The sequence below is a fragment of the Muntiacus reevesi genome, chromosome 3, assembly GCF_963930625.1.
Source record: "Muntiacus reevesi chromosome 3, mMunRee1.1, whole genome shotgun sequence".
In the NCBI taxonomy this organism is placed as follows: domain Eukaryota; kingdom Metazoa; phylum Chordata; class Mammalia; order Artiodactyla; family Cervidae; genus Muntiacus; species Muntiacus reevesi.
In genome coordinates, this window is record NC_089251.1 from 38227888 (window position 1) to 38255213 (window position 27326).

General features: G+C 41.9%; 1 protein-coding gene across 2 annotated transcripts; it reads right to left on the reverse strand.

Annotated features, from left to right (window-relative positions):
- On the reverse strand, nucleotides 1-27090 carry PLEK (pleckstrin). Of its 2 annotated transcripts, none has more exons than XM_065929031.1 (10): nucleotides 26939-27090; nucleotides 26233-26434; nucleotides 15568-15723; nucleotides 15145-15326; nucleotides 13122-13213; nucleotides 10973-11157; nucleotides 9215-9319; nucleotides 3963-4046; nucleotides 3062-3131; nucleotides 1-1692 (listed from the first exon to the last, which is right to left on the reverse strand). In XM_065929031.1, exons 2-10 carry the CDS (start codon nucleotides 26272-26274, stop codon nucleotides 1556-1558), a joined length of 1053 nt encoding a protein of 350 aa, XP_065785103.1. In that variant the 5' UTR covers nucleotides 26275-26434; nucleotides 26939-27090; the 3' UTR covers nucleotides 1-1555. The 2 variants fall into 2 exon arrangements, with proteins under 2 accessions (XP_065785103.1, XP_065785104.1); XM_065929032.1 differs by lacking the exon at nucleotides 26939-27090 and adding an exon at nucleotides 26534-26555.
- Nucleotides 27091-27326: the final 236 nt, after the last annotated feature.

Genomic DNA, 27326 nt, shown 5'->3' on the forward strand with positions numbered 1-27326 from the left:
TGACACTCAACATGGTAAAATTTATTTCAAAACTTAAAATTGACTACACATTAATAAATACTTCTAACATGAATGTAGAAAAACTACTGTGCATGTTCTAATACAGTTTACTAAAGAATCACAGAAAAGGTAGTCTTTTACCTCTTGGCCAATGAGAAAACAATCCTAGGGTAAGAATAGCCTCAAGGATACTGTGTGGAATTGGGGGAGGGAAAAAGGAGCTGATAAAATCAAGAAGAACTTTCTACTCTTCTTTCCTCACTAGGGCCTTAAAATTAAAAATCTAAAGTTGGAAAATACACCTTCACAAACATATTTAATTTCTTTCTCAATTTTGGTTTAGAATCATTAGTTGGCAGACAGAATAAAAAAAAATGGAAACAGGTACACAATCTGAATCTAGATCAGATCCCTCTGAATGATGGTGGGCCCATGAGGCCCCTTGTTGGCCAAGCAGGAGATGGGACAGCTTGTGCTTAAAGCACATGCTTTAAGGCACGACCACAATCTCAACAACTCGAGAACTGAAGGCACAGTGTGATGTGACAGCCGCCTCCATGTGCAAGCTAAGTCCTTCCAGAGCTATCTTTGTATAAACTCATCATCCCGTCAGCTGGCCTGTGATCTAGACCCTCCACCCTCTGGAGCTGGAGTGGGGGTGAGGGTGGGGAGGGGCTGGGGGAAGGGACATTTCAATCAGGCAGCTGTCCAGCCCCCTCACCCAAGCAGAGACCCCACAGAGAAAACCCCTCTGGCCACTTTTTTCTGTAAACACTCAAATGAAGCAGAATCTCAGAGTTTTGGAGTTCCTGCTCCTAATTAGAAATGCTCTCTGGAAAGAGGCAAAGATAGCTTCTTGTCTGAGCAACCCCCAGTAGAGTGCAACCGCCTGCTCTGGGGGGCCCCGGGGAGAGGAGAGGACACTCAGCTACCCCTGGCTTCCCTGGGTCTTTTTCTCAGAAGACAAAGCTTTCCAGACTGAAGTCACAAGGCTTCAAGCTAAAAACCACCACTGCAGTATGGGCTGTCAGGAAGTTTCCGAGGAGGGCAAAGAAGGAAGAGGGTTCTCCTTGGTGTTGATACATGAACTTGTGCCCAGAGCAGGAGAAGGCAGCAAAAGGGAACAAAAGAGGCTCGTGCCAGTGCTTAGTACAGACGGGCAATGGCTTTAAAGGGAACAGCTGTTTCAGGCTCTGAAGGCCAGGACCTGGTCATGGAGGGACTCCAGCTGCCCTGCCATGGGTATTAGATTGGCAGGCTTTTGAAGCTAGGGAGGACAGGACTGTCCTAGTTCAACTCCTTCATTTTCCAGAGGAGGAACCTAGGTAGCATCCCCAGGCTACACAGCTTGGCATGTCTGCCCAGGGGACACAGAGAGTGGCAGAGAGGCTTCAGCGAGTGATGTGGTCAATGCGGGCGAACATCACGCGGCATGTGGTTAGTTACATTCAGGACCCCCGAGGATGACAATATCCCACCCCTGGGCCTTCTGTTGCAGAAGTGGCCAGGCCCTGGACTGAGCTTATCCATGTGGTTCCCTCGGGAGGGAGTGTCTTCACTTCCCCGTCCGGGAGGCCACCTGGATGGCTTTGATCCACTCGATGCGCTCCTTGGGGGTGGCTGCTTGCAGGAAATAGTGAACTTCATCAGCCGTGATGATCTCAAAGAGATTCTCTTCTTCACTCTTCTTGCCTGGTGAGAGAGAAAGTGATGACAGTGCGCATGGGTACCAGAAGGGCCACCGAGCTCACCCTCCTTCTGCAAGCAATGAAATCCCCATTTTCCAAGCGCTCTAAGGAAATTAAATGTGATTTTCAAACTTACTATTATTGTATGCTTATACATTTATATATGTATGATTTATATATATATATATATATATATATATATATATATATATAGTACTTATATAGACAGGTATGTAGTATGATTGTGTTTGTGTGTTTAAGAAGTAAGTATAACACTCAAGGAGAAACATTTTCTTTTATAAGCAAACTAAATTTCTTACTTGTGCACTCAGAGTATAATGAGTAACCTGTAATAGTGTCCAGTGAGTACCTTTCCTCCACTCACAATATAAACCAAGAGCTGGACCTCAATATTAGTTTCCTTAAAAAAGAAATTAAAAGAAAAAAGATGTGCCATCAGTACCATCAATGTAGTCTAAACTAATTTTTATCAAGTCCTAAGTGAGCATCTCTACTGAAAGATCAGAAGACAGAAAACTGGCCAATACTATGACAAGACTCAAAACACATCCACCTCAGATCAAAAAGGCACACACTCCCACCCTGACAGTGAAGGATGACTCTAAGGGGAGAGGGAAGGGAGCAGATCCAGGAATAGTTAAAATCTAGGCATTTGCAGCTGCAGCATTTCCAGTCCACCTCTATAGCATCACTAGCCCAAAATGACAAAGAGAAACCAGGCTCGGGGGGTCTGAACTGCATCTCCTGCTGACACTACTCACTCATTCCTACACCTGAGAAGACAGTCATTTCATCACCAAATCATAGACTTGTGATCAGGACCCAAGAGTCAGCTGGTAGGACTCCATCATTCTCAGAGAAGGCGCCAAGACCCAGATTAGTTAGGCAACTCACTCAAAATTGTGCCCCTAACTAAGTAACCTAGACCTAACATAGCCCCAGAGCACTTCCTGTTCCCCACACTGCCTCCTGGCACAAATGTTCCTCTTGTTGTGGGACATTTCCTGGTCTGTAAAGGTGGACTTTGAGGAAGGTTGGGCTCCATCACAGGCCTCAGGAGGTAAAAAGTCTCCCCACCTAAGCCAGTTCTGAGGTGACTGGTTTTTCTCAGCATTGTGCTAGGGTTTATTCAAGGCATCCACAAAACCACTACAGCTCCCCAAGACCCAGAGAGCCAGGGCAGCAGTTGAGAGAGAACAGCTTTGGTTCTCTCTGAAGTTTTCAGACAGTGAACTCATTCATGCCTGAGTAAGGGAGTGAGTGAGGGACTGGTTGCAGTTGGCTCAGGGTGCACAGGTGTGGGAAGGGAGCCCGGGGAGACACACCTGTCTCCCCCCAAAATTCATTCTTACCGTCTAGGTTGCTCTCCACTGAGGTCACCACACAGCCTCTCAAGTGAATCGCTCCCAAGGGATCTTCCCCCTGAAGGAGAAAGGAGTCCTTCATTATGTTTCCAAAGTAAAATATAGGCGTATACTTGATCCTCTTGGTGCAAAAGCCACACAGGCTCACTGTGGTTTAGAGAAGAGTGGAAGGAGATTAAAGGGAACCCGTTCTGGATCCTCCACCCCTCTTCCCACTTCACACAGCGGGGAGGCGGGGAGGACGAGGAGACGCAAGTCAACCTGAGCTTCACATCTGAAGGAAAGTGGCAGCTGGGGCAGGTAGGGAGGCCGAACCATCACACCCCGTGGGAGAATGGCCAGGTGTTTCCAGAGTCCTTTGGCCCCAAGCAACAGACATAGTAGTAGAACCCGCATAGGAGGGAGTCAAGAGAGTCCTGCAGAAGCTGAGGAGTCAACCCAGATAGACATGACTCAACTTACTAAGGAAAAAGCCCTCTTCTGAATAGTCAACAGCCTACACGATTGGGCTCAAAAGATGCTCTCATCTAAATAGACCTCGAAGAGGAATCATCACTTTTTTGCACATTAAACCAAGAGCACAGTGTTGGGTTGGTTGAGTTCCTCTGAAAATATCAGCTTGGGATAAATAATAAAAAGTTATGTTGTGTTGATCAAATAAATGACCATATAATGATATTTTCTTCCATCCCCTGAGATTCTGCTGGCCTCAAACCCTAATGTCTCAGATCTTTGCAATAAGAAGGGATTGGAAAAGGTAGAGGAGGGTGAGGAAAAAGAAGACAGAGGGTGAAGACGGAGGGCGCAGAGCAGGAAGGGCCTGGGCAGCCCCGGGATTAGGAGCAGCGCAAGCTTTTCGTGGGAGGGTTTATGGAGCACCATTTCTCACCCCAGCAGGGTCGTAGTAGTGCAAATAGGCAGGGTCTTCTCTCAGGATGAACTTCCTCACTTTCCAGTTCTTCCGCCTATGGCCCTATATCCAGGATCAACATAGAAAGCAGAGGATGAGTTTTTAGCCTCACTCAGTACACATCCCACAGGATAAGTCTACACATCCTACAGGATAAGTCTTGTTGAATTGAAAGAAGAAAAAAATAAAGACATGCTATCTCCAGGAAAATCCAGGCCACAACCCAGGCCTTGTCAGAGATAGCACTAGAACCTATGAACAATTTAGATGTTATTATATTGTGGGTTAAATTATTTCTAAGATCATCTCACAGCTTTAGCATCATATAAGATAGGACCATGTATAACATACTATGTTAGGTAATGTGGGGCTATCAAGAGATCTAAGACATGGCCCTGCTCTTCAAAGAGTTTATAATCTATGTGGAAATATAAAATAGCAAATGTCCAAATCAAATAATCTCTATAGATAAGAGTCTTTCAACGGATTTTTCATTTTATTTTACATATGATAATGTAATTGTCCATGGTACCCTCTGCATACATCTCACCCTCTCCTCCCCTCTCCTCATGTCCATAAGTCTATTCTCTATGTCTGTTTCTCCATTGCTGCCCTGCAAATAAATTCTTCGGTACCATTTGTTTAGATTCTGTATATATGGATTCAAAGGATTTTTTCTTAATTTACTATTTATTATTTGGAAACTTCATTTGTTTTTTTAAAATTTTCATTGAAATATAGTTGATTTGCAATGTTGTGTTAGTTTCCGGTATACAGCAAAGTGATTCAGTTATACACACACATGTATATTATTCTTTTTTAGATACCTTTCCATTATAGGTTATTACAAGATATTGAGTATAGTTCCCTGTGCTGTTCAGGAGGTCCTAGTTTCAAAGGATTTAAATGAAGGATATATAATTGTGGATTTGGCACATCAAAGAGAGCCTCATAAAAATCTTCACTTATCCATGTGGGACACATAGACAGGTGAGAAAGAAGTGGGTGGGAAGACTGTTGACAGCAAAAAAGCAGCGGTGGGAATGTCTAAGGCATATTCAGAGCCTGACGAGTAAGACCGTCAGGCTAGAAGTCAGGGTTCATGAGGTATAGTAGAGGCAAGTTTGGAAAAATGGAAGGAGACAGTAAAAATAAGACACAGGGGTTGTCGTCACTGATAGCTTTTGAGTTGGAAGCAAAAAGATTACTGTAACATTTTAGGAAGATTAATACGGTGACAAAATATAGGATGGATCTGCTAGGGGTTAAAGATAAAGCCAGGGGAAATATAATAAGGTAGAAAGAAGACCATCAAGAAATGATTACAATAATTCCAACATAAAATTAGTAGAGACTAACAACAGGGAGCAGCAATGGAAATTGGAAGCAGTAGTTGTGACAGATACAATGAGGAAGAACAGGACTTGGCCCTTCGCTAGAGAACCAATGACTCTTCCAACGTCAAACACTGACATTGTCTAGACTGTGGGTTTTGAGGCAGGATTTGTGTCTGTTTCTCTTTGTTCCTCCCATGCCCAGCACTGTGCCTGGCATGTGGGAGCCACTTCGTATCTATTTGTAATTGCCTTGAATTACCCAGTTATTTCAATTAGCTGATAGTAGTTGTTTAAAATATTGTGCTAAACCTGATTCTATGATTTCCTACAGTAAATTCAAGTGACTTTTAACTCCAGAAGTTAAAAAAATTAGATTAGAAAATATATAGTTTCCATGTTGCCAACATGAAGAATATTATGTGTTATTTCTGAAGCACCGCATATTAAGAGGCACATGCAGAAAGCTTCCAAAGTTTTTCGCTGTGTTTGTATAGAAAGCAATGGAACATCTGCGATTTTAGCAAACGATGTCTCCTTCATAATGCCAGGTCAGAGCACTTTCAAGAATGGGTTTAAGTCATTTGGCAGAGCATTTGGTAAAGGAACTCAATCTCCAAAGAACACTATACTTGACTGAAGGATGGAGCCAAGAACACTGCAGAGTCATATGAGAGAAAACAGAATATTTCTATCTGCAATATTATATGGCTTTTGTAAAGCATCAATTCTAAAATTCTTTTTATTAGTCCCTGCTCTGTGCCTTAATTGATGTTACCCATAGGCTAAGAACACTAAGGTTACTGCCCCACACCATTTGTGCCAGATCTATAGGCACACAAATCATGTTCTATTACACAATCACTGGGGGAGTATCAAGTACTCAGGAGTCACTGGAAGAGGAAGGTACAGGAGGATGTGAAATCAGCCAACCCTGGCCAACTACACATTGTCTTGAGGTCCTCACTGGCACACGGTGTGAGGCACTGAAGAGTTGTCTTTCATTGCCTGAGTGTTCCCTGAGGCACTTTAAGGAATACAAGCACAGCTGGGGTTTCCAAGAATTGTTGCTGCTCTATCAACATCTTTTATGTGCGACACAATTTTATATAAGGGACTTGAGCATCCACAGATTTCGGTATCCATGGTGGGTACTAGAACCAGTCCTCTGCGGGTACTGAGGAACGGGTGTACTTACATTCAACTTAGTTCACTCTAAAAATGTTTGCTGTCTATTACAGACTAAGAAGGATGCTGAACTCAGCAGCAGATGTAAGAAAAGTACGTGTAACACATTGTCCTTTCTCATCAAAGAATCTACATGTGGTTGAGAAATGAGGTATTTTATTCATCATAGTCACAGAATGAATTATATAAAAAGGATTATGTTGAATATAATCCAGTATTATTCATCCTCAAACTGGCTATGTCCCCCAAACAGAATTAAAGTCTCTGGAACCAGTGAAGGGGGTAGAATGAGGGTAGGGACTGACCCCCAAGTGGATGCATCTCCTTCCCACCTATGAAGTATGGAGCACAGGTGCCCTTTTTTGAGATAAGGCTTCTACCAGGTAACCCGGGCTAACTCACAACAGAAGACACAGGGTTGATTAGTTTTTTTGGTACTTAAAAAGATTTTCAAAAATCTCTCAGATGATCCTGCTATGAGCTAGGATCATGAACCACTGAGATAAGGGATGAGAAACTTTAAAGGGGGACTATGGCTCAGACAGTAAAGTGTCTGTCTGCAATGCTGGAGATCCGGGTTTGATCCCTGGGTCAGGAAGATCCCCTGGAGAAGGAAATGGCAACCCACTCCAGTACTCTTGCCTGGAAAATTCCATGGACAGAGGAGCCTGGTAGGCTACAGTCCATGGGGTCGCAAAGAGTTGGACACAACTGAGCAACTTTACTTATCAATTCAAGTAGAAGAGGTTTTTCTTCCCTCTCCCTCCCCTAAAAATTAGAGGTGGGAAGAACAAAACTCCTGAATGAAAAAAAGTTGTTTTCTTCATGTTAAAAGGAGGTTTATGACTATTTAAACAGTGACATTTTGATAATAGGATAAACTAACTTTTAAGAAAATGGTTAACTCTGTAATTCTTTACATTGGCCACACACCAGAATCTCTTGGGGACCTGTAACATACAGAGACTCTGATTTAACTGGCCTGGGGTGCAATTTTAACAGATCCCTGGAGGATTCAAATGTACACCACCTGAGCTATTGAAGGCTGACCTGTACCTATCAACGGCCACGTAAAAAAGATGAAGAAAAATGGAAGAGTAAGCCTACATCTAGTCCCACTACTTTCAACACACACTCACACCACAACCCTCAGCTGACTTTTGACCATCCAGCATCTCCATTGCATCCTTTGCCCAGACCTCACTCCAGTCCAGCCTGGACTTCATCTATCCCTATTCAATCTTCATGTTCAGTTTTCTCAGGGTTCCACTCTAAATTAAGGCTTGTCAGATTAATTAATTCAAGAAAAGTCGTCATGGCTGATAATTACATAGAATTATAGAAGATATCATAAGGAAATAATGAAACTCCTTTCCAAGTAACTCCTGCCTTAACAGCCTATGATCAGAGCCATATACATACAAACATTCGCCAGAACCAGTGAGGAAGCAGGTGATGGGCAAACTCTGCCTATGGGCAACCTCTAGAACATACCCTGTGTAAGGCTGACCCTGCTCCTTTGTTCATTCTTTAATCTAGTCAGTGGGCAAACAAGTTATTATAGTCTGGAATTCTTTCTAAGCTATGGCTTTTTTATTTCTTAGGACCCTGTTCTCTCAAAACATAATGTGAAGGTAAGTTTTCCGCATTAATGCTCTGCTTCTAGTGAAACTCAAAAATCTCTATCTATACTTAGTCAACCCAAAGTTCTCCTCAACTTTGGTTCCTCCCTCTTCACCCAGAAGTTCAGGCTTCTATCATGAGATAAGTCGAATCTCTCAGTCCCATGAGATCTATAGACGATGCACAGAAATCGTGCAGCAGCCAGATTCTCTCTTTTATTAACATGTACGGAGCAGTGCCTTTGAGACAGCTCATGGCACAATCACAAGGGGCAAGACCTTGGCCTCATAAAGCAGCTTAGGCTTTTATGACAACACATACTAGCATCAGTTGTTTCACTCTGAATATTCCTGTTTTTCAATTGCTTCTTCTCTACCAGGTGCTGACCCTGGCTTCCTCACTCAGCTCCAGCCATCGGGTTCTCCTTCCTCTTGGTGTCCCAGGCCTTTGCACTTGGTAACTGACCAGAGTTCTTCAGCTCACCCCAGCCCTGTCTCCCAGACTGACAGTGGCCGGTATCTGTTGATACCTGATAATGACTGAGTCTGTGCCCTCTGACCGGATTTGACCTTCATCTGTTGCTGCTCCTGCAGAGCTGGCCTGGGTATGGGCTCACCGTGACCTCCCCACAGTCTGTAATGGTACTTTTCGGTCTCAATTGTTTATGATGTTCCTCTTCTGGGTGCGGCTTGTTTCAATTTCCTGCTTACTTTGTAGGGCGGAAGGATAGACCAATGGAAGAACTTTCATTGTGAAACATCTGTCTTTTGGATGGCATCTCTTTGCCAACTGATATCCTCCAACCAATGAAAAGGTCAGCATTTTCCTGAAACATTGATAGAAACTTCCCTATTTTTAGGTGCTTCTGCCCTGCCTGCCTCGGTCCTCCTGACGTAATGCCACTTTGATCATCTACTTAACTATTTGTCTGTCTTTCACCAGGTCAGTTTCATTCTTTAGTTGACTATTCACCAAACAAACAAATTACCATTTGATCCTATAGAATACAAAATACCATTTGATCTTACAGAATACAAAGGGCCCAGTCAGGGAGAAAGCCTAGGGTAGAATATAGTGACCACTCACCTGCTTCAGTAAACATCCCTGCTTGATAATGACGCCTCTGAATTCTTCTTTCAAAATCACATCATCATCACTGGAATTCTCTTCACAGAAGAACCCACTATCTGGCTGTTGGAGAACCAAAGAACCAGTTTATTTTTCCAGTCTTAGGCATAGTGCTAGTTATACCACCTTCATCTCCCCCTTCCCTCTAGCCACTCCTTCTCCCTGTGATTCACATCCCAACCTGAATGTTAAAGGCTATTCCTTGGTTAGCTTGTTTCCCCTCCCAACTTTTCTTGTTTCTAGATGCCTATTTCTTCATTTTTTGTTTTGTTTTGACTGCACCATGCAGCCTGTGGGATCTTAGTTTCCCGACAAGGAATCAAACCAGAACCCCCTGCAGTGGAAGCACAGAGTCTTGACCACTGGACCACCAGGGAAGTCCCACCTAGATGCTTATTTCTTGTCGCTAGATGCTCCCTTGTCTCCGTGCAAGTATGATCTTGTCAATATACTTTCATTTTCCTGGGTTCCCCAAGCTGTATTGGAAGTCCAGCTCAGCACATCTCTCCCTTCAAAGCCTTCCTTCTCTGGGGACCTCATGGCCACACCGCTGAAAGCGAGCTGGCTGGTTTATAAGACACTGTGCATACAACATAACCTCCACATGCCCCCTGCCACTTGGCTCCCCCACTTTAAGAGACCAAGAGCCCAGGTCCAGCCACATCCTCTGAGTTCAGGCAGGAACTGGGCCTTGCTCAGCTACACGAGACCAATGAATCACACAAGCCACTGTGCTCGGTATTTTTAGACCTACTTTTTTTTTTAGAGTCCTACATTTAAATAGCTATAAACAACCAGGTTGAAATTCTGAAAAGAAAAAAAAAATTCTGACAGAGGAACTTCCCCAAAGTGAAATGAAACTCTCTTTGGTACATTCACTTCATTTTTATAAGTAGCTTCCTTACTTTTGTGCTCTGACCCCAAATAGAAATAAAATTGCCAGAATCCCCCTAGAAATCCACTGTTGCCAGATGGCTCATGTGACCCAAGATTAAGTCCATATTGAACCGTACAGTGTTTCCCAGTCTGTGGGAAAGCATGCCACTGGAGGTATCCATGATGACAGGGGGAAGGAATAAGGATGAACATATTTTGTATTTAGCCATGTATTTCAATGTATATTTGGACTCCCAGGGGCCATAATTTTGCCAGTTATTTTTCCTTCCGCTACTGGATCTACTTTAACTAAGTGGGTGCCTGGCATGTGCTCAGTCCCTAAGTTCACATCCAACTCTTCGTGACCCCATGGACTGTAGCCCGCCAGGCTCCCCTGTCCTTGGGATTTCCCAGGCAAGAATACTGGAGTGGGTCGCCATTTCCTTCTCCAGGGGATCTTCTCGACCCAGGGATCGACCCCTCATCTCCTGCATTGGCAGGCAGATTCTTTACCACTGAGCCACCAAGGAAGGCCCACCTGGCATGTTCTAGGGCCTAATAAGCTTTTACAAAAGAAAGTCTTGCCTAAAATAAAAATAAATATAGCAAATTTTTAAACAAAAATAAAACTATTCAAGTAAACAGTATTTTCCTTTAGACTAATTCACTGGATATGACAGGCATTTTGGAGAGGGACAGCTGTGAAGTCAAGGACATGGAAAATAACTGTAGGGCTAGGTGCTTTTTTTCACATCAGCAGATATGAACTGAAATCAACCTAGAACCCATCCAGGTCAACCCCCATGCCCGGAGGAGTAGATGGGTAGCTCCCTCACTCACAAAGTAGTAGAAGGCATCAGCGTTGTCCAGGAAAGGGTTTTCAGCAGTTCCATCCACCGCGTTCTTGGAGAGGTCTCCAGCGGGCTGCAGGTACCCTTCGTTGAGCAAGGAGGAGGCGATCATGAGGCCTTCCTGGCGGTTCCGAACAGACTTATTGGAAACCAGCCAGTCAATGACACAGTTACCTGGACGGGACCATCAGAAAGATGGTTAACTCTCTTAAAGAACAAGGCACTGACAGTTGCCCCTAGAGAGCTGCAGAGCACCCGGGTGTCTTACTTATTTCATCATCCTTGTTACTCCAAAAAGGAAAAACGAAATTAGTGAGATAGATACCTGGAAACAAGAGGAACCATGTAAACGGTTTTAAAAAAATATCTACATGCTCCGTAACGAGCAACGCATGCGTAAAGAAATCGTTTTTTACTAACCCACTCATTTCTTCCATTGATGACCCAGAACTTCTGCTGAGAGCTAAGTTCAGTAATGGCTATTGGGGAGGCTCCCCCGGGGGAGTCTAAAAGGGAGCTCTGGGTAATGAGTAAGTGTTGTAACAAGTGCCTTGCCGCGGGGTCAGTGCAGTGGAGCTGCTGGGTCAAATCTGCAGGAAGGCGTGGAGGGGTGGCTGGGGCAATGGGTAGAGTTTCACAGAGGAAGTGACAGTGTTTGTCAAGCATCTGCTTGGGCAGGGGCCAGAGGAACCAGCAGGAGCTGAGGGAGCAGTGTGAACAGACTCAAACAGGCGTGCGGGATCCCTGCTGGGGGATGGTGGGAGAGGGGCTGGTGGACAGAGGACAAAGAAGACAAGAGAGAGAGGAAGACACGGGGTGGGTGGGGAGAGCTTTGATGGCACATCAAGAATTTGACAATGAGGAGCTGTTGCAAGTTTTTAAGCAGAAACATGTGCTAGTATGTGTATGTCCTAATTTAGAATTTGATGTCATCCTTACATCGAATGTCACACCTTTGCAGGATCTAGCAGGGACCTTGAGAAGTCATTCAGTCAGCCTTCTGAATCAAGGGAGGACTGTGAGAAGAATAAAATGAAATTGACCCACCAACTGGATTCTTAGCAGGCTACAATGAAGCTCTGTATTAAAAATATTTTGTACAACCAACAAGGACCTATTGTATAGTACAGGGAACTATACTTAGTATTTTGTAATAATGTATAAGGGAAAAGAATCTGAAAAAGAATATATATATGTGTGTGTGCATGTATAACTGAATCACTGTGCTATACACCTAAAACTAACACAATATTGTAAAGTAACCATACTTCAATAAAAGTAAAATAAAACAAATTCTTTCAAACATTTATATATATTATATATATAAATTTATGTTATTAAATATACTTATACATTATTACAAAATACTGAGTATGGTTCCCTGTGCTCTACAATATATACTGTACAAATATAGCCAACCAAAGAGCCAACTTAACAGGCTCCAGGTCATCAAACCAGTAAGGTATACCGTCTTGGAAACAAGAGTGAAAGTAGTTAGTTGATAAGTGCACCTTTCATGAATTTCATATACAAAAAGCTTTGCCCAGTTTTCTTTCTCTGGAAGGAAAAACTAATTAATAGTGCATTTCTGCTTTTAATCCTTGCAGTGACCCTGTAAAAGAGGTAGGGAGGTAATTACAGACCTCTTTTAAGAATGACTCAATGGACATGAATTTGAGTGAACTCTGGGAGATAGTGAAGGACAGGGGAGCCTGGCATGTTGCAGTCCATGGGGTCACAGAGAGTCGGACACAGCTTAGCGACTGAACAACAAAACATTATGAAGCCTCAGACATCCCTAATATTGTCACTTAAATCTAACATTCATTGTCTTGGTTTTTATTTATCATCTTGCTCAACTCTGTGTCGATTTCAACATTCTGCCATTTTCTGGAAAAAAGTGACCCTTTGACTGCTATAGCTGGAACTTCTAAGATTTTACCTTGAACCACAAAGTATGGGCCTACCTTTCTTTCTTTCCATGCTGGGGAAGTCCAATGATCAGGTCCACCAGTCTGTGTTCCATGACACCAAACCCCCCACCTCACTCCACTTCCCCCCCAATACACTCAAGGCTGAGCAAGACCTCCATATTACCCGCCCCAGAAGCCCCACATCAGATCCACAAGACCTTTTACCTGTGAAGCAGTGATTGAAAATCTTCTTGTCCTTCTCTAGGTTCAGTTCTTTTACTCCTTTTTCAGTGTCTTTCATGGACAAATACAAGGCACTGCACAGATGAAAACACGCGGGTGAGCAGGAGTGGTTCAGTATAGCCCGTCCTCTGGACTCGCCAGCTTGGAGGGGCTGGTCCTGAGCACAAGCTTCCCCTTCCTCAGGTGAAACCTGAGCCTAATCTCTCCACTGGACCATAAGTAGGTCATTAGAAGGCAGAGCTCATACTTGCATGAACTCTGTGGCCTGCACAGCATTCGGCAAAATGTACTGAGAAGGCATTTAATAGCTGTTAAATTCACTCAATTCTGTTGATTTAACTTTTAATATCTGAGATGGAGAGTTGTCCCCAGTTAGATGTCAAAGATTAAAGGTTCTCAGGCCTCAATATTCATGTCCTAGTTCTTTGTACCCTTTAAGAGACCATCTGGTGTAAACATTTGACTCCAAGAAAGTGAATGTGTTTTGGTGGGGTATAGGGGTGAGCGACTTCACTTCCACTTTTCACTTTCATGCCTTGGAGAAGGAAATGGCAACCCACTCCAATGTTCTTGCCTGGAGAATCCCAGGGACGGGGGAGCCTGGCGGGCTGCCATCTATGGGGTCACACAGAGTAGGACACGACTCAAGCAACTTAGCAACAGCAGCAGCAGCAGGGGGGAGTGACAAGGGGTTAAAGATTTTTTTTTTTTTTAATGTGGACCATTTTTAAAGTCTTTATTGAATTTGTTACAATATTGCTTCTTTTTTTAATGTTTCAGTTTTTTGGCTGCAAGGTATGTGGTATCTTAGCTCTACAACCAGGGATTGAACTCGCACCCCTGGCATTAGAAGAAGTCTTAACCACCAGACCATCAGGGAAGTCCCAAGAAAGTGAATGTTTTGACTAAACTTATCCTTTATCCTAAAATTTATAAGATATAAAACAAAATAGTGAGAAGTTCTCATTTTTGTCCTTGAATAATAAAGATAACCTTATCAGAAAAATTGCAAGCAACAATTTTGTATGTCTTGTGGCTCCATGTAGCACAAACATCATTTCCACTTAGCTCTGACAGTTGTGGCCAGAAATGCAATCACAGGGACCACCCACCCAGCAGCTACAGCTGGACTAGGCAACTCCTCTTGGGTCTTTACCAGAAAGCTTTCTTGGTGAGAGAAAGTGCTCATTCTCTCTAAGCTCAATGTGCAAACTTGATGAAACTCCTATGACCTGCCAAATCCTGCATTAGGTGTGCATGGGGCTTTTTCCATTCTCCTCCTAGGGACTCCCTGCATTTGTTAAACAGAATCCTGGATGGATACTGTAAGTAGTCAATATGAAATTCTTCCTGGCAGAGCTCCTGTTACAGGGTACATGCCACATAAAAGCAAAAACCAGTAAAAAATAAAGACACTCCTAAAGAAAGGGACTTAGGTGATATCAATCTTTAGGCAACAACTATCACCTGTCAACTATCACCAGTCAACATCAGACGTCACTAAGCTAGGTCGGGACACAAATGATTTCTGCCTAGGAGAGAGATTCACGCCTGCTGAATATGTGAACTTGAACTTGAAAAACCTTGCTTGCTTGGACACATAGCTCCTATCTTCCTACCTATGTATAGATCCCAAAGCTTTCTTTTAAGAGTAATTTACTATAGCTATTTTATAAATGCAATGATGTATTATCTCTTTCTCTCTTCCCTCCTTTTTCTCTATCTCTCCTTCTCCCTGTCCCTCCCTCTGCAAAGATTACACAGACATGAGGGAATTCCCATGCTTCCTCTCCTCAGCTTTTAGGCTTTGGAGACACCATGATCACTCCTTCAGAGTCAGGTAAACATCTTAGTACATCAAATGCAAGTACTAAGGACTGGTAAGGGTGTGTACAGCCTTCAAAGGTGCCCAAAGCAGACCTTGGAGTAGGGTCTGCTCTGAGATTGCCTCAAGGAGTGGGATGGAAGGAAGGAAGGGTGAAGGAAAGTAAACATAGAAAGTCACCCTAAGTCAATCGTTTCCGGCAGTCGAATGGACCTCCTGGTGGATTTTCTCGCAAACTTCTGGCCTCCTTCAATGCATTTAGTGGCCTTCTTGATGTCCCGAACCCAGCCATCTCTCTCCTCCAGGAAGGCTGCCTGGAAGAAGTGGTCCTGCTGTTTGGTCGTAGTGATCTTAAACACAAACTGAAATCAAAACACATCCCATTAGGAATGACTCCTTTCAAGGGTGTGAGGGCGTTTATGAAGCACAGGAGTTGAGCCATCCCTGTTCTGGAAATGCTTAGCCAAGAAAGACCCAAATACCCAGGGTGCAGGATGAGTGGTGGGGAGAGGGACTGGCCCACGGAGCTGCATTCACATTAGCAGGCTATGCAAAGGTCAGCGCCTGAGAAGGTGTTCATCATGGTTAACGACGTCAACTCACCATCCTTTTTCCAAAGTCCTGACAAGGGCTAGTCAGAGTGCTTCCTTTCAAGGGAATCATTCCTTTGGGGCTGTTGTCACTCTTCTTCTTATAGAATTCAATTCCATCTTCTAACAATACAACCCACATGGCTTTCCAAGAGTTGAACATGCTCCCCTGTGATGCCAACAGAAAGATCCGGGTAAGGATGTTTTCTAAAGCTCTTCTGTAGGTGCCACAGGGCTTGGTAAACAGCCTAACTTTGGCCAGTGTGGATGCAGGCGACCCACATTTGTGTGACCAGGGGAGAAGGGGAATGCCATTCTTCTGGAACTTCTTTAAAATTTTTAATATAAAATGTATACACATCTATCATTAGCCCATAAGCCTCTCCTGGACCATTACCAAGGGAATAAGGTATGGATCTCAACTCTCCTTCTTGTGCATTTCAGACTGACTTTCTGCAGCGTATTTTCTGCTCCTAACCCTGCCCATTGTTTTCAGTTCAACTCAAGCATGGCAAAAGAATCTACCGCAAGTGCCAACTCAGACTGCATAGAAGCTGGTGCTTGAAGCTGGACTTGAAGCTGGACTCACTGGAAAAGCGCCACCATCAGTAGCACGCACCATTAATGGCAGCATGGAAGCTCCACTTACTTCCATCCTTTGGTCTAACCAGATTTTATCTGGGTATGAATGTCAAGAAGAGACTCAGAGCACAGCCTTGTGTATAGGCATGGCAAGGAGGGATGAAAATCACTTTCAGAATGGTCTCTGATGCCAGCATGATGCTATCATGTCAATTCTTACTTTAAAAGTTTTCAGTTTGGGTTGATGCCAACTGCACCTTGAGTAACAGATAACCATTCTGACTAGGAAGTCTGTCTTTCTTGATTGTATTTTAGGAGGACTTTGGAAAAAGAAGAGAATAGTGTTCTTCGCCTCTCATCTTTGAACTCCTGATTGTCACCCTGTCATGACTACCACAAAAATGGAATTATCAACCAGTTCCAGAAGATCCTGCTGCTTATCTTAAAATACCAAGAGCCTCTATGTAAAGGTCCAGTTGCCCCAAAGGAAGACTATTTATGCAAAGAAGATAAATACTCATGGAGCTATCATTTTGCTGGTCCGAGTGTTTCCTTTGTTTTAGTTACTGAAAAAAAAAGTTTCTAATTAAAACGCACAATCTCTTTTCTGTACAGGCAGAATAACTATTCATGCTAACACTGGATTATTTCCCTTTTTTTAAAAAATGGGCAAGGTCAGACACTATGCCAACACATGAAATAATTTCAATCAAATGTCTTTCTGTTTTACATCTACTGGAGAGAAGCTCAGAATATAAAACACTCCTGCAAATCATTAAGAAAAAATACAAACTATCTATTTTTTAATGGGCAAAAACTGGAAGAGGCATTTCATTAGAGATGGTATCCAAAAAGACTCTGAAAATATGTTCAATATCACAATCCATCAGGGAAACTCATTAAAACCACAATGAAATACCTCTGCACACACACTAGAGCAGCTAAAATTCTGAAAGATTGAGAAAAGCAAGACTTCACAAAGATGGTAACTGGAACTCCCATACATGGCTGGCAGAAGAGCAATATGGTACATTCAATTAGGAAAACTGTGGAGAATGTTCTAATTCTTAGAATATATATATATGTTGATACACTTAGGCACAAGGGAGCAAGATGTCTGAAACTTATTGCCAAATATCTCAGCAAAAAAAAAACATGTGTATATATTTATATAGGATTATGGAGTGATAAGGCAAATGTAGCCACGCATTAACAATTAATAAATCTAGGGAGAATATATAGCTAATTGCACTATTTTTTCCAGTTCTCTGTGAGTTTGAAATTTTTCAAAATAATTGGGGAAAAGTAATAAATAAATTAACAATATGACACTACTACATATTAAAATTTGGGATGTGCTTTTAGGGAAATATATAGACAAGTTTTAAAAAATCAACTAATAAAAAAAAAAAAACACCTCCAACTAATAAAATAAAATTTAAAAAAAAATAAATAAAAAAAAATAAAATAAAAAATAAAAAAATCAACTAGTAAAAGATCTGCTCACAGAGCTAAGAGTAGAAGTTGGACCAGATGACTGCTGAAATGCCTTTCAAGGCTCAAATTTTAGATTCTACTTCACACCTATCAAAGATTTATAAATGCCAGTCACTCAGAGTTTTTTACCTTGGAATTGGCATAAAATGAGAAGTCAGCCAATACTGCATTCCTTCTGTAGACTGTTTAAATAGAACTACAATGCAGCCAACTGTTCAAATGAGTTTGTGCTCTCCTAATTCAAATGTAGCCTCAGGGTCTGTCTGCTCACTCGGAGGAGGGTGTCATTTGGGATTCAGGGCCATTGTGCTCATTGAGGAGGCTGATATTGGTAAAAACAAGAGAAATCCAGAGAACTTATAAAGTGGGGACTTCTTCCAGGCTTGGTAGTGGTTAGTTAGGTTAGGATGATGGAATTCTGGGTCATCACTCTCTGCATCTGCCAGCTTCTCCCTGGAGTAACCTGACAGCCCCTCCCCTCCACGATCCCTGTTTTTATCCTTCTCTATCCTTAACTCTCTTGGTTCTCACACAACAGCAAACCTGGAAGTGTGATCACAGAGTGTCCATGCTAGAAAGACATTTAGTATCATCTACCAACAACCTCATCACACAAGTAAGAAAGGTGAAACTCGTTTAAGTAACTGAGCCTAGTACACTCGACCAGTCAACGTGAGACCAAAATTAGAGGTCTCCTGATACCCAACTTTATCTTCTTTCCACTTTCTCTTAGATGCCATCTTCATTCTGGTTCTCACATAAATTTCAGTCATGTTGGAATCTAAATCAATTTTTAGGTCACTTACCCAGCTATATACATAACCTCATATATATGTGTGTGTGTGTATAAAATCATGTGTGTGTGTTTATGTACTTAGTTACTCAGTCATATCTGACTCTTTGTGACTCCATCAATCATAAAACATATCTAAATCATAAATCACATCATAGCATGATCATATATAAAAGATATGCTTTACGACACTGTACATATATAAGGTTTATCCATATAAATAAATATATATGTGGCACATGCCTGTTTTCTTCCATTATAGGCCAAAATCTATACAATTATGTGTCAGAATCGGCAGGTTTTAGGTGCTGAATCAAATTTAAAGTTTCCCAGTGAGTCACTGTACATCATCATGGAAATGGCTAGTTTCATGCATAAAAGTCTGACACTACATGACACCGAAAAAAGAAAACTTAAAGGTCAAGATATTTGACCATATAAAAAAATTGAATTTTTGTACAGTAAGAAAACAAATGAACAGACAGCAACAATAACAATAAAATCCCTGAACAACTGAAAAATTAAAAGGTGTAGATATTTATAACAAATTATCATATAATTAAATATTAATATCCTTAATATATTTTCAACCCTTTAGAATCAATAAGAAATATACAAACCCTATCAATTTTTTTAGATGGACAAACAATATAAGCAGTCAAATTTTTTTTTAAGCAGTCAATTTTTAAGAGAAAAACATCTGGTTTCAATAAATGTAAAAATGCACTGCTTCAACAGCATTCAAACAAATGTAAATTAAATAAAATATAATCTTGTTCTTTAATATGTTTTCTTAAAACATTTATAAAATATATGAAGATTTGGGGAAATTGGCATATGGAGGACAAAAAGAAGCTCTATGAGTCAGCACTTTGATGTGGGATGTCAAAATGACTGAAGTCAATTGTGGGCTATATAAATAGAAGCATAGGAAAGTAAGAAAGTTTCTAACTTTAAATGGAGGCTAACCAATAGTGACCATGGAGATAGGTGGCCCAAACTCAAATCCCAGCTCTGCCTCATTCTAGGAATGTGAACTTGAGGAATGTTTAAACCTCATTTGCTACATCTGGCAAATAGGAATAATACTACTACATATTTCTTAGGATGACTGAGAGATTAACTGAAATAATCTATGTAAATTGCTAAGGGCAATATCCAGAACATAGTAAGCATCCAATAAAACCTACCTAGTCTCTGTAAGTCTGTGTTTATAGATATACCCCAGGGCTTTCCTGATGGCTCAGTAGGTAAAGAATTCGCCTTCAGTGCAGGAGACACTAGAGGCACTAGTTTGAACCCTGGGTCGGGAAGATCTCCTGGAGAAGGAAATAGCAACTCACTCTAGTATTCTTGCGTAGGAAATCCCATGGACGGAGAAGCCTGGAGAGCTACAGTCCATGGGGTCACAAAAGAGTTGGACACGACTGATTGACTAACCGTATAGATATACCTGGAGGATGAAACTGAGCTCCGGAAACCTCGAAGTGGCAGATCAAGTGAAGCCTGTTCTATACTCCAATGAATTTTATTTTTTAATAGACAAAATGGCATCTCTCTTGGGGAATTATTGGAACTCACAAGTTTGGGCTCAGAAGGGAACAGACAGAGTAGATGAGGGCTGTCTTCAGAGGTGTGAAACACTGAATTGTTTTGAAGTCCCAGCAGGTGAAAGTTTCAGGAAAAAAAAAAAACAGTTTGCTGCATAACTTACCAGGAGAAAGTCAAATTAGTGAGTTCCCTGGCACAAGAGGTCTTCTAGCATGTTTGTGAACAGATTAGTAAAAGAAGTGAAGCACACAGATGAGAAGTTCAATTAAATATTTATCAAAATACTTCACATTCCTTTCAACCCTCAGATTCTACACATCTGTTCCAAAAACCTGTTGTCCCTATTATGCCTTTAGTCTTCTAATTCCTTATCCTCATCTGAACCCTTGGGCTTCATCTGCAAGAAAAACAATTAAAAAAAAAAAAAACCCACAAAACCCTCAAAAACATGTCTAACATGAATGTCTAAAAATGACTCCATTAGAAATGTTTTAAGTTACTATAATACAAACCCCTGACATTTTGGTTTCTCTACAGTTTAGTTCAGTTCAATCACTCAGTCATGTCCTATTTTTTGTGACCCCATGGACTGCAGCACACCAGCTTTCCCTGTCCATCACCAACTCCTGGAGCCTACTCAAACTCATGTCCATTGAGTTGGTGATGCCATCCAACCATCTCATCCTCTGTCGTCCCCTTCTCATGCCTTCAATCTTTCCCAGAATCAGGGTCTTTTCAAATGAGTCAGCTCTTTGCATCAGGTGGCCAAAGTATTGGAGTTTCAGTTTCAGTCATCAGTCCTTCCAATGAATACTCAGGATTGATTTCCTTTAGGATGGACTGGTTGGATCTCCTTGCTGTCCAAGAGACTCCCAAGAGTCTTTTCCAACACCACAGTTCAAAAGCATCAATTCTTTGGCGCTCAGCTTTCTTTATAGTCCAGCTCTCACATCCATACAGGACTATTGGAAAAATCATAGCTCTGACTAGACTGACCTTTGTTGGCAAAGTAATGTCTCTGCTTTTGAACATGCTGTCTAGGTCGGTCATAACTTTTCTTCAAAGGAGCAAGTGTCTTTTAATTTCACGGCTGCAGGCACCATCTGCAGTAATTTTGGAGTCCAAAAAAATAAAGTCCCTCATTGTTTCCATTGTTTCCCCATCTATTTGCCATGAAGTGATGGGACCAGATGCCATGATCTCAGTTTTCTGAATGTTGAATTTTAAGCCAGCTTTTTCACTCTCCTCTTTCTCTTTCATCAAAAGGCTCTTTAGTTTTTCTTTGCTTTCTGCCCCAATTTCTAGTCTCAACTATTTTCCTCTGGATGTTGGTGGATGTTGGCAATCTGATCTCTGGTTTCTCTGTCTTTTCTAAATCCATCTTGAACTTCTGGAAGTTCACAGTTCACGTACTGTTGAAACCTAACTTGGAGAATTTTGAGCATTACTTTGCTAGCGTGTGAGATGAGTACAATCGTGCAGTAGATTGAGCATTCTTTGGCATTGCCTTTCTTAAGGATTGGAATGCAAACTAACCTTTTCCGGTCCTGTGTTCACTGCTGAGTTTTCCAAATTTGCTGGCAAATTGAGTGCAGCACTTTCACAGCATTATCTTTTAGGATTTGAAATAGCTCAACCGGAAATCCATCACCTCCACTAGCTTTGTTCATAGTGATTCTTCCTAGGCCCCACTTGACTTCACATTCCAGGATGTCTGGCTCTAGGTGAGTTATCACATCATCGTAATTATCTGGGTCATGAAGATTTTTTTCATAAAGTTCTTCTGTGTATTCTTGCCACCTCTCTTAATATCTTCTGCTTTTGTTAGGTTCATACCATTTCTGTCCCTTATTGAGGCTATCTTTGCATGAAATATTCCCTTGGTATCTCTAATTTTCTTGAAGAGATCTCTAGTCTTTCCCATTCTGTTGTTTTCCTCTATTTCTTTGCATTGATCACTGAGGAAGACTTTCTCATCTCTCCTTGCTATTCTTTGGAACTCTGCATTCAAATGGGTTTATCTTTCCCTTCCTTTTGCCTCTTTCCCTTCCCTTTGCCTTTCCCTTCTCTTCTATTCATAGCCATTTGTAAGGCCTTCTCAAACAACCATTTTGTCTTTTGCATTTCTTTTTCTTGGGCGTGGTCTTGATCCCTATCTCCTATACAATGTCAGGAACTTCTGTCCATAGTTCTTCAGGCACTCTGTCTATCAGATCTAGTCCCTTGAATCTATTTGTTACTTTCACTATACAGTCGTAAGGGATTTGATTTATGTCATACCTGAATGGTCTAGAGGTTTTCCCTACTTCCTTCACTTTAAGTCAATTTGGCAACAAGGAGTTCATGATCTGAGCCACAGTCAGCTCCCAGTCTTGTTTTTGCTGACTGTATAGAGCTCCATCTTAGGCTGCAAAGAATATAATCAATCTGATTTTGGTATTGACCATCTGGGGATGTCCGTGTGTAGAGTCTTTTCTTGTGTTGTTGGAAGAGGATGTTTGCGCGTTCTCTTGGCAAAACTCTATTAGCCTTTGCCCTGCTAATTGGTTTCTCTACAAATGATGATAAAGCAGCCCCCATATTTCAGACATTTGCCTTTGTACTGCAGTAAAAAAGTGAACAAAATGCTATCTTTACTCTCAAATGCTCACAGTCTAACCGGGGAGAGAGTGACCATGACCTGCAACTCCAGGTCAGTGTGATAATGCACAAACTGAGACAGGTCTTCCTACACATGGACAATTTCACAGAAAGAAGTCATGACTCATTACTGAAGGTGGAGAAGCTTGATTTTGTGTGGAACCCCCTCCCAGACACCTCCCTTCACTTCTCCTTTTCCTCAAACTTCTCTTTTCCCATGTTGACATACAGCTAGAATTCAAAGGAAAACTATTTGATGGTCAAAACTACATATTGAACTAAAGCAGAACTGTGAATCAGTATCATCTATTCTCCCATGCTCATGGGAAACATTATTTTAAGTTTCGTGTTACAGTCAATGAAGTCCTTATTTCTGCTACATCATAGATGGCATCATTTAGTCATCCAGTCTGATCCATGACATCACGGGTATAACATCCCAGATCAGTGGTCATTTTGTTCCTGTTTGAATACTTTGAAGGCAAGGAAACTAATTTGTTCAGCAGTATATTTTTTATATAAATAAACTTTTCCAGGTTGGATAATTTCTCAATGAAAACATATTAGGCTAGCAATAGAGAGATGACACAAATGTTTAACAGCATGGTTTCTGGGGTCTTAGGGGTTTAGGTTCAAATTTCAACTTTGTCTCTTCCAGGTTACATAGCCTTAGGCAAGTTACTTCATTTTTTCCAAACCTTAGTCTCATCGCTTGTAAAATGAGAATAATATAGTACTAATTTCCCATTGCTACAAAGATTAAATGAGATAATACACTTAAAGGACTGATAACCTACACCTAGCTTGTAGTAGATGCTCAAAAAATGGTTACCATATAGGCAGATAAGATAACACAGTTTTGTAGGCAATACTGTGAAGTCATTCTAGTCTAAGGTTCTCCTGGGTACCACCCATCACAACAACGGTGCTTTGGAAAAGAAAATCATGGGCTGCAGTCTGAGCCCATGAGGGCCACATAAAACATGGTTAGGCACAGCTTTCTGTGACACTGGGATCACACTGCTGGGTTCCAGTCCAGCTCTGCCACTTAATAACTGCGTGACTTTAGGCAAGGCCCTTTACCTCTCTGTACCTCACCTTCTGGTGGCTCAGTGGTAATGAATCTGCCTGCTAATGCAGAAAATGTGGGTTCAATTCCTGGATCAGGAAGATCCCCTGGAGAAGGAAATAGCAACTCACTCCAGTATTCTTGCTTGGGAAATCTCATGAACAGAGGAGCCTAGTGGGTTACAGTCCATGAAAGTCAGATCTTACTTTCCTCTTCCATAAAGTATACGTAGTAGTTGTACCCATTAAATGTACATAAAGTGCATTAAGTGATTAGATCTATCCCTGCTACAAGGTAAGGGCCACATATGCTGGCTACTCTGACAATGATAATTCAATGGGTGCAGATCATAGGGGCTTATTTCATGGCATCTGGAAGACAAGGTTTGGAAGAATTGCTGCGCAGAGACCACTGAATCCTGCTGTCTGTGTTGCCCCAGGCTTTCCTCCTTCTGCTTCCGTCTTTTGCAGCCACTTTCTTTCCTAAAAAAGTCCCTTGTCCTCTCTCTAACCACTCCTATTCCTATGCTTTCCCCAGCCTCACAGGCCACCTAAATTCCTAATACACTCTTTGGACCAGTCCTGCCACTCAACATGATGCCTGGATTGGTTGTCATAGAAACAACAGTTCATTCTATAAATTGTGTAGAAATGAGGTTAGTTTGGGAGGTGACTTGGTGGAGTCTAAGTTATTGGTTGCATATAACCTGCTCCTCTCTCTTCTTTTAAGCTATGATTACAAACATATCCAAATTAGTGGTATGCTCTCAAGGACCTCCAAAATATGTTTATGCTTATTGTCTGAAGTAACCCCCTAATCAGAGACAGAGAGATTGAGGTCACTGCACACACTCTTGCCCACAGTCCAATTTGTCCAGGCCCCACTCTGGCTCTGGAAAGTTCATCTCACCTCCCTTTAGCTGACTGGGGAAACCTGCCTTTCAGAAGGCTTCCTGGGATGAACGAGATGGTGGTAGGCTTTGCAGTTAGGCAAGCCTGGATTTGAATCCCAGACTGTCCTCTTATCAGTTGCTGGAATGGGCAAGTCACTTATTCTCTCTGAGAAACTAATTTATAGAGTTAAAAATACAAGTATACAATATAAGAGCAATTTAATTACAAGATGCTTAAATTGTTTTTAAAACAAACAGAAAACCTTTGCAGAAAATGTTTCCAGTCACCTGCTCTTGTCAGGATACTAGCCTAAGCAAGCAGGAAAGAAATAGCAACATTAATTATTACTGGTTCTCAAAGAGATTATTAGAGCCTACTGCAAAGTATCTACATACACCTCTGTGTATATATGTGCATCTCTTCCAAATGATGTTTCAAAATATGGCTGATGAGACAGAATACCAGCTGAGGGCTCATTTATTCTCCGGCACTTATTTGCAACTCTCACAACCACAGACACATTACAAATCCTAATTTAGGCTGAATTTACTCTGAAGATCCCAGTGTACTGGAGACAGGCTCAGTGCCAGGAGACAGGGAGTGAGTTTCTGATCCCAACACTGTCACAGCCATGGGACTTTGAGCAGTCACCAGCTTCTGGGTCTCAGCTTACTCTTGTGGAAATAAGGGGATGAAGTCAGATGGTCTAAGGTCCCTTCTAGATTTAAATCAAAACAGAATCAGGCAGCAATGTGAGCAGTTTGACCCCCTCTTAGTAGAACACTTCAGGCTAAAATTCAGGTTAAACAGAGTCCCACTATGCACTCCATCAATTAAAAAACTGGGCCTCTAAAGAAATGTACTGAATTCGGTTCACTTCTAACACCCTGAGCTCACTTGGGTCAGTGTGAGTTACTTGCTCATAAAGGTGTTGTCCACAGGATACCAACAAACCTATGTGAGAACTTACCCTCCTGGGAAGATTCACAGTGACGCGGCACACACCCACCATCAGAAGACAAACCAGCAGTGCTAATGAAGTTCAGTTTCCTGATGCCTAACCATTGAAACTAAGCTTTTTTGAGTAAACTCCTGTCTCTATTTTCTAACCTTTAAAATGGTGTATCTACCTACCATCTTAACAGCATGTTATACAAATTCACTAAGAACTGCGAATAAAGAGATTTCGGTCCAATAAAAAAAGATAAATAAGCTACCATTACTGTATCACTATATCAGCTCATCTTTAATCATTCGCTTCTTCTTCCTTTCCAAAAAAATGAAAAGGGGGGGCGGAGAATTTAACTAACAAATGAGTAGTTTCTCCTAGTAATAACCTCTATAGCAGAAGAGTTTGAGTCTTCTGGCATAACACACAGGCATGACTCTTGAAAAGGATGCTCTAAATCATGAAGGATTTCCAGACCCTGCATTCTGGAATTCTCAGTCCCACATAATCAAGCTATGCTGACAGCTGGGGAGGAACCTTCCACCTTTAAGAACCAGAAGGCAGTGGAATGCATACTGCTTCTCCCCACAGCCTTCCACAACCTGCAGGACTCTCCTATTTCAGCGGTAGAAAATTCAAAGCTGGACCCCAATCCTCCCCCACCCTATGCCCAGGGTCACCGTCGCAGGTGACGCTTTGCTTACCCTTTTCACAAGATAGCCCTCCCTGATGCGCTTTGGTTCCATGTCGGGTGGACAGACAGCCGGGTGCCCTCACAGATGAGTCGTCTCAGAAGCTCACCCTCCTCTGAGAGCTGTGGCAGTTGTGGGCTGCTTTTCTAGAGCAAGGTCCTTTTCACAATTTCCCCTCTGCGGGCAATCTCGTGATCACATCCTCTTCTCCTCACTGGGGAGGAAGATCGGAATAAGGAACTGCAGCTTGAAACAACCCATTCTTTGCTAATGTTGGAGACTTACCATAAGTACAGTTGGGTTGAATATTTACCTGAGGGTCAATTTTTGTTACCAAAAAGGAAAACATTCTCCTAAAGGGAGAAAGATGGCAAAAGGAAGGCGAGAGTGAAAAAGAAAGCCCTTCTCATGGAAATTGTCCTGGCTTAGGAATTATTCCTGAGAGCCTCAAAATGCTTAATAAAAATGCCAAGAAATTTGAAACTGTCTGGTGAACATAAAGGCAACTACTATTAAGTAAACGTCTGTCCCAGGTTTTCTGCGAGGTGTGTTTCAACCGATCTCATTTAATGTAGCTGTTACAAGAAACCCGTAGGGACAGTATACAGTTCCTTCCGTAAAACTCTCAAGATGTAAGGGCACTTATGCTCAGAGAAGAAAAGAGTTGTCTTGAGGACACACAGCAGGTAAGGGACAGAAGAGTAGGGAGGGTCCTTACCAGGGCGCTGGGGTCTCCTATCCGGCGTGAGATGCATATGTCACACAGAACGTTAATCCCACAGTAAAAAGGAGCCAGTATTCAAACATGTCTGAGAAACCATACAAGTTAAAGACCCACACACACAGACACACCCGCAAGTACTACAGCCAAGAATCCTACTGTCACGGTGATTAAAATGTGTTTTTCAAATTCATTTGACCACAGGATTCTTTTTTGAGCAATTTCTATCAACATTCTTGTTATAAGTTGAATTGAAAAAAAACCCTCAAAAACATATTTAACATGAATATCTAAAAATGACCCTCAACCACAAAAAAAAGTCCTAACCCCCAGTACTTTAGAATACGACCTTATTTGGCAATAGTGTTATTGAAGATGTAATTAG

Excerpts from the sequence above, each read along its gene's own strand:
- PLEK (XM_065929031.1), bottom strand. The coding sequence starts at position 26,274 with ATGGAACCAAAGCGCATCAGGGAGGGCTATCTTGTGAAAAGG. Across the intron at positions 13,214-15,144 it reads CCGGAAACGATTGACTTAGG|TGCCTTGTATTTGTCCATGA; the intron begins GTGACTTTCTAT and ends TCATCTGTGCAG. Across the intron at positions 1,693-3,061 it reads AGTGGAGAGCAACCTAGACG|GCAAGAAGAGTGAAGAAGAG; the intron begins GTAAGAATGAAT and ends CTCTCTCACCAG.